The sequence below is a fragment of the Brachyhypopomus gauderio genome, chromosome 8, assembly GCF_052324685.1.
Source record: "Brachyhypopomus gauderio isolate BG-103 chromosome 8, BGAUD_0.2, whole genome shotgun sequence".
NCBI lineage: Eukaryota > Metazoa > Chordata > Actinopteri > Gymnotiformes > Hypopomidae > Brachyhypopomus > Brachyhypopomus gauderio.
The window spans coordinates 19,763,697-19,771,196 of record NC_135218.1 but is presented as its reverse complement, the minus strand read 5'-3'; the positions used below and the strand labels follow the sequence as shown (position 1 = coordinate 19,771,196).

At 50.1% G+C, this 7,500-nt stretch overlaps 1 protein-coding gene across 3 annotated transcripts in view; it reads left to right on the top strand.

Moving 5' to 3' along the window:
• The window catches only part of nbeal1 (neurobeachin-like 1), a 56,151-nt gene that overhangs the window by 10,406 nt on the left and 38,245 nt on the right, over window positions 1-7,500 (top strand). For 2 of the 3 annotated variants that reach the window (XM_077015163.1, XM_077015162.1), the window contains exons 6-15: window positions 2,416-2,498; window positions 2,894-2,979; window positions 3,229-3,571; window positions 3,838-3,944; window positions 4,522-4,605; window positions 5,682-5,765; window positions 5,968-6,066; window positions 6,358-6,932; window positions 7,066-7,198; window positions 7,299-7,418. In XM_077015163.1, coding sequence (XP_076871278.1) covers window positions 2,416-2,498; window positions 2,894-2,979; window positions 3,229-3,571; window positions 3,838-3,944; window positions 4,522-4,605; window positions 5,682-5,765; window positions 5,968-6,066; window positions 6,358-6,932; window positions 7,066-7,198; window positions 7,299-7,418 — 1,714 coding nt within the window. The remainder of the gene's footprint in view (window positions 1-2,415; window positions 2,499-2,893; window positions 2,980-3,228; window positions 3,572-3,837; window positions 3,945-4,521; window positions 4,606-5,681; window positions 5,766-5,967; window positions 6,067-6,357; window positions 6,933-7,065; window positions 7,199-7,298; window positions 7,419-7,500) is intronic. The other variant, XM_077015164.1, reaches the window with a different exon arrangement.

Genomic DNA, 7,500 nt, shown 5'->3' with positions numbered 1-7,500 from the left:
GACCTGTTTATTTAGCAATTAATAAACTCAAAATAATAAATAAACAGAAATGGCATCAGTAAACCAAGGCTTAAAAAGCCGTAAGTGCAAATAATATTGTAAATTGTATTTTAAAAAGTGGCAGTTTGTCACGCTTCGCAAACGTTTCTGCCAGTGTTAGTTGTGTAGGACCTTTTTTTTTGTCTTCGGTTTTCTTTAGAAACTCTTCATGTTGTTTATGGTGGTATTTTGCTAAATGTTTGATTAGATTGGTTGTATTAAAAGTTCTTACAGCTTTACCACCACACTTGACTTTACTGTGGCATATGTTGCACTCTACCTCTTCGTCTTTGTCGTCCTTTAAGGTAAAAAAATCCCACACAACTGACATTTTTACCGATAACTTCAAATTTACATGGCCGTCTTTATGGTTAGGAGATGCCACTGAGCTAAATTGGGGAGATACAATGCTCGTGTGCTGAAGGTGTGCTGGAAAATGCGGACAGGATTTTACTCTCACTGGCAAACACAGCAAAAACTGGAATGGATTATCTAAATGGGTTCGCTGGAATACTTAAAAAAAAACTGGATCGGGAGTCTGGATCGGCATTTTCTCGTGCCTGCCAATCCGATACGATATGCATTTTTTGCAAATATCGGGACCAGAGGTGTCAATTCCAGGTTCAGAAAGTAAAAGTCCTCACCAGGATTTTGCTCAGTCTTCCTGGATTGTGTTGATTCCGCTAATTTTACCTGGATTGCACTAATTAAAAAATCTAGCAAGCTTGAGCAAAATCCTGGTGAGGCCAGGTCCTACAAAATTATCCTGCACAAATTTTTTTGTAAAATGTCAAAAGTGTCTATACTGGTGGGGTGGAGATACGGTCTCTGGCGGAGATACTGTCCTGCCTACCGGTTCTAATGCGCATGCTCTGGCTCCAATTTTCATCTACTGCACAAGCGCATCCAAGATGGCAGCGTCCGTGCGGCCATCTTGGTGGCTTCAAAAGTTCATAATGGTAGTCAACGGTGACGTACCGTCCATTATATATACCGTCACTGGTTAGCTCTGATGTCAGTGCTGTGTGCTCGTAACTGCTCTCTCAGAGCATCTATGTTTTTTACTAATACAAACTGCTGGTATCCGACACCTTAATTGACCCTCACCCTGCTGTAATACGATCTGGTTACGTATTACACACACACACACACACACACACACACTAGACCAGACATACCTATGTGTTCCACACTCTTTGCTGTTTGGTGTTAGGCACCCTGCTCCTCACCAGCTCCCGCTGATCTTACCTCACCGGTCTGGATTTCTTACCTCACCTGTATCAGGCACAAGTATTTGCTAACTGTCCATCCAGTTGGTGCCAACAGTTGTAATACAGCTGGTGCCCATTTCATGATTTTGTGTCCTGTATTCTGTGTATGTACAAGTGCGGTACAATTGGGAGGCTATGAAACAGCCCTGACTGACCCCCCTGTGGCCTTTCCCTGACCGCCTGAGTGAGGTGTGACTTTGGTGCTGTGGGTGGTTAGTGAGATGTGACTTTAGTGCGGTGGGGGTTAGCGAGGTGTGACTTTAGTGCTGTGGGTGTTTAGAGTGTTGTGACGTTAGTGGAGTGGGTGGTTAGCGTGGTGTGATGTTAGTTAGCGCGCTGTGACGTTAGTGCGGTGGGTGGTTAGCAAGGTGTGACGTTAGTGCTGTGGGTGGTTAGCGTGGTGTGATGTTAGTTAGCGCGCTGTGACGTTAGTGCGGTGGGTGGTTAGTGAGGTGTGACTTTAGTGCGGTGGAGGGTTAGCGTGGTGTGACTTTAGTGCGGTGGGTGATTAGTGTATCAGACAAGTATTTGCTAACTGTCCGTCTAGCTGGGGCCAACAATTGTAATACAGCTGGTGCCCATTTCATGATTTTGTGTCCTGTATTCTGTGTATGTACAAGTGCAGTACAATTGGGAGGCCACGAAACAGCCCTGACTGACCCCCCTGTGGCCTTTCCCTGACCGCCTGAGTAAGGTGTGACTTTGGTGCTGTGGGTGGTTAGCATGGTGTGACTTTAGTGCGGTGGGTGTTTAGCGTGGTGTGACTTTAGTGCGGTGGGTGTTTAGCGTGGTGTGACGTTAGTGCAGTGGGTGGTTAGCGTGGTGTTACTTTAGTGCAGTGGGTAGTTAGTGTGGTTTGACTTTAGTGTGGTGTGTGGGTGGCTGTGTGTGTGTGTGCGTGTGTATTTCAAATCAAATCAGAGGTTATTTGTGGTCACAGTCGCAGTTAAATCCATTGATCACTGTTCTTACAACCGAATAAAAATTGGAAATATGAATAAGGATAAAATTTGATTAATTTGTCTGTGTGTGTGTGTGCGTGTGTGTGTGCGTGTGTGCGTGTGTGTGTGCGTGCGTGCGTGTGTGTGTGTGTGTGTGTGTGTAGGCAGCAGCTGGGCACTGTTGAGAGAAGCAGACAGAAGTTTAAAGCAGCTCCTCTGACTGTGGAGTTTGTGCCGTTTTTCTACCGTAAGTTTCCGTCCCCTCCTCTTCCTCTTCTGCTTCCTCTCATCTCCTCTCTGCTTTGACATGGTAGCTGTCTGTCTCTCTGTCCTGTTTTTTATCCTGTCTGTCTTTCTGTCCTGTTTTTTATCCTGTCTGTCCCTCTTGTGTGTGTGTGTGTGCGCGCGTGCTGTAGTTGTGTGTTAAGTGAGTGTGTTAAGTTGATGGCGTGTGTTAAGTAGATTGCTGTATGCAGTATGGCCCGTGCTGTCCTAGGTGGGGGGGGGGGGGGGGGGGTGTGGGTGTAGAGTGTGTAACACATTATCCAGTCTTATTTACATACATAACCAATACAACCATAGACCTTATTGTGTGTGTGTGTGTGTGTGTGTGTGTGTGTGTGTGTGTGTATGTGTGGTCAGAGTGTTTCCAGGAGAGTGAGCACCTGAAGGACAGTCTGAAATGTTGTTTGCTACACCTGTTTGGAGCCATAGTTGCTGGGGGACAGGTGAGCTATACATGCACCTACACCATTGCCACACCCACTTTGCCAACACATCATAGCCCCTCCCACTCCCCCTCAGTCCTGGATCCACCCCCTCATCCCTTCATCCATTGTCAAATGTACTCCTCCCTACATTTTCCCTTATCTCTCATTCCTCTCTCTCTCTCTCTCTCTCTCTCTCTCTCTCTCTCTCTTTCTCCCTCTCTCTCTCCTTCTCCTCTCTCTTCTCTCTCTCTCTCTCTCTCTCCCTAGAGGAATGCTTTGTTGGCCATTTCTCCTGCCACTATGGAGGTGTTGTTGGGGGTGCTGGGTGGAGCGGAGGGCCTGTGGGCTGGTGGAGACGAGGATGACTGGGAGTGTGAGGTGTCTGGCCGTAAGGCTCTGCTCACACTGGGCTGTCTGAGGGAGGTGGTGCACAGCTTACTGGCCAGCAGCTCCGACCAGAGACAGGTGGAGATCAGCTCTGTGCTCGAAAGCTACTTCAAGCTGCTCAACTCTGACCCCACCACCGCTGCACAGGTTAAAGGTCACCCGGCACCACCCAGATCCCGGCACTGGGAGAGCAGACAGCTGGTGCTGCAGGTGCACATGCTAGGTGAGTGGAACCACAGCCCCAGACAACCGGCACCGACACCGCGGGCCAGAACACGGGCACATTACACTCACACATCTGCCGTCTGACAACTACACAGATTTGCCAGATCCTTTGGATAACTTCTCCTCTCCTCCCCTCTCTTCCCTTCTCCTCCCTTCTCCTCCCCTCTCTTCCCTTCTCCTCTCATATCCTCCTTTCTCCTCTCCTCCCCTCTCCTCTCCTCCCCTCACCTCCCTTCTCCTCTCCTCTCCTCTTTTCTGTATCAGAAACTATCCAGGACATGTTTGAGTGTTCAGATCGTCCGGTCCTGCAGGCTATCTTCCTCAACAGCAACTGCTTTGAGCACTTGACACGCCTCCTACAGAATAGCAAGGTGAGCTAGACCCTGACCCCTGACCCCTGACCTCCAGCACCTGGACCTGAGTGCTGTGCAGCAGGCTCACTCTACTAGTGTTTGTTTGTTTGCTACTATGTTTGCTCTAGTCACTATTTCTGTGCGTAGTGTCCAGAGGTCCTGTAGCTGCTCACAGCTGCTCTTATCCTGACTGTCCTGTCTGTGTCTTTCCTCAGTAGTGCATCATAACTCTCCACCCATCTGAAGGTTAACCCTCTGCTCTCTTCCTGTTGTGTGTGTGTGTGTGTGCACTGTGTGTGTGTGTTGCATGCCTTGATGTGCTGCGTGTGTATGCTGCGTTTCTGATGCACGCATGTACTGTGTGTATGTGTGTATGCGTGTGTGTGTGTGTGTGCCCGTGTGCCCTGTGTATTTGTATGTGCGCATGCCCTGTGTGTGTGTGTGTGTGTGTGTGTGTGTGTGCGCGCGTGCTCTGCGTGTGTGTGAGTGTGAGTGTGCGTGTGTGTGTGTGTGTGTGTGCGCGCGTGTGCTCTGTGTGTGTGTGTGCGCGTGCTCTTTGTGTGTGTTGCGTGTGTGTGTTGCGGTTTTCCTGCAGCTGATAAATGCTAGGTACAGTGCTGCAGACAAGGAGCAGAAAGATTTAACCAACAGGTTACTGACAGGAGAGCGTGAGAGCCAGGTACTGCCCCCCCCCCCTCCCGCCAGTCATGACCGCCGCCCTCTGGGCCCTTCCAGGAAAATGACACAACTTGCTATTTTGACATGGCAGAGATAAGCACCCGGGGCCACAGATAAGCACCAGGGGCCACAGATAAGCACCAGGGGCCACAGATAAAGCAGGCCTCTGTTCGGCTCAGTGCTGCTTGTACAGAGCATTCTTCTCATTGCTCTCAGACATGCACACCAGTCAGTATTCCTGTCACTGAGCCACCAGCAGCTCCGCACGTCAGCACCACCTGCTGGCGGCCACAGGAACTGACTCTGCCTGGCACCTGTGTGTGTTCCTGGAGGACCCGCCTGTGTAGCGCTTCTTCACCTTCATCATTTCACTCGTTTTGTTTAGTTTGGCTTCCCCGTGTGCCTGAGCTCGTGGTTTTATTCTGTCTTTGGTTGTTTGTTCTTCTCAGTGGGTCCGTTAGTGTCTCGTGCCAGTACACTGCATGGCCGTGTTCTGGCAGTCAGAGCTAATGCAAACACACAGGGGCTGAAATCTGTTAGGGCCTCTATCTGATTACCCTGATTATCTGTGTGTGTTTGTGGGTGTGTGTATGTGTGTGTTTGTGGGTGTGGGTGTGTTTGTGGGTTTGGGTGTGTGTGTGAGAGAGAGAGATTCTACTTTGTCCAATTTCCTGCTGCTAACACTGCTTAATGTTCTAGGGTGTAGTTGTGTCAGACTCTGTGTTGTATCTGATCAAGTTCAGAGTAGCAGCAGGAACCTGAGACTTCACGGTGTATGGGACATCTCAACAACGTCTCAACAACGTCTCAATTTTGACTATTAAATCTTTCTCATAATCACTTACTGACGTATTACAAACGTACACAGAGTCACATGGGGCTGTTTAACACATGGAGTATCACAGTTGTCCTTCTGCCCCTGGGGCATTAGAGCTGTTAGTCTCTGTTCTCCTGGTGGGCAGGATCATCAGAGCTGCCCCTATTGCCAAAGCAATGCAGACATGCAGGAGGAGAGGGGGCGGGTCAAGGGACGTGATTGGCTGTGTGTGTTGATTGATATGTGTCTCCTTCTATCAGGTTTTCCAGGGGAGGCTGGACTCTCTCGCTGTTGCCACAATCAAAGCTCTAACAACAGTGATGCACAAGTCTCCTGCTGCAAAGGTCACACACACATATACACACTCGTATGCACACACTCAAATACACACACAGTCTCACACACATGTACACACACAAAATATATATACTCAAACTCATTCTTACACTCATGTGCCCACACACTTATACACACAAGTAAGCAATGTAGTAAACGCATGAAGTGCCCAGTAAATGGCAGCATAAAGAGAAAGTCCCGCCCCTGCAGGAGGTGTTTAAGGAGCGGATTGGCTACACTCACCTGTATGAGGTGCTCGTCTCCCTGGGCCAGCCATCCAGACACCTGCTGAAGGAACTCATGAATATGGTGAGGAACTCTCTTCTTCAGCCTGGTGTCCAAACTGCCCACAGCAGAAGAGTGTGTGAAGTTCTTCCTCTTTCTCCCTCGCCCCCGACACACACCACGCACGTGCGGTCTCACTCTCTAACGTGCACGGTTCTTCTGTGTGTGTGTGTGTGTGTGTGTGTATATGTGTGTGTGTATATGTGTGTGTGTATATGTGTGTGTGTATATGTGTGTGTGTGTGTGTGTGTGTGTGTGTGTGTGTGTGTGTGTGTGTGTGTGTGTGTGTGTGTGTGTGTGTGTGTGTGTGTGCAGGCCGTGGAAGGTGAGCACTCCTCCGTGGGTCTGCTGGGCATCAGTAACGTGGAGCCCTTGCTGCTGCTCATACAGTGGCTTCCTGAGCTTGACTCGCCGGACCTGCAGATCTTCACGGCTGATTGGCTGCGTCGGATCTCCGGTCTGAACCGGCAGACGCGGGCCACGTGCGTGAACGCCTGCATGACCGTGTGTGTGCTGGCCACGCTGGCCAGGCACCGGCGTCTGCACAGGACCTGCGGAGAGAGTCTCGCCGCCCTGCTGGGCTCCCTGGGCGGCCAATCGCTGAGTGGGGTGGAGTTTCATCATCTGCTCCGCCTCCTCCGTCAGGACCAGCCAGGCCACGCCCACCCGTACGTGGGGGCGGTTCTCCACGCCCTCCTGACCATGCTCAGGAAACAGGGATTGGACAGCGCCACGCAGTACTTGGACCTGACTCCGCCCATGGCTGGCATTGCCGTGCCCACCATCATGCGCTGGCCAGGCTCCGCCTTCAGCTTCCTAGCCTGGCTGTCATTGGACCAAGATCGGCCAGGACCGCCCAGTAAAGGAGAGAAGAGGAAGCAGTTGTACAGGTGGGTTAAGGGTGAGGCGGTGTGATTGGGAGATGCAGTGTAAGGATTCTTCCATGATGTTGGAAATGTATCGGTGTACAATGTTTGTATTGATTAAGAGCTCTGAAGAATGTGTTTGTGTGTCTGTGTGCAGTTTTTTCACACCGGGAGGTACAGGCTTCGAGGCCTTTATTAGCTCAGGTGGAGCGTTGGTGGTGGCGGTGTGCAGTAAGAAGGAGTATGTCACCGTCACACTTCCTGACTACAGCTTCTGTGACTCATTGTGGGTGAGTAGTAGGACTCCGTTTCCCAGCATTCCACAGCTGCCTGAGCATGAGTGAGCATTGTGTGATATGGAGTCTTTATTTTTCTGCATTTTTTCCCCAGCACTACATTGGTGTGGTTCACGTGCCGGGGAAAAGGCCTTTTGGACAGAGTCTGGTCTACATCTACGTGGACGGACAACAGAAGCTATCTGCCCCGCTGAAATACCCCACCATGACCGAAGTGCGAGAGTTTGAACAGATCACAGGGTCTTGAACTGGGTCTTTATATGATGTGTTCTCACTCACTGTTGTTTTGGTTATTC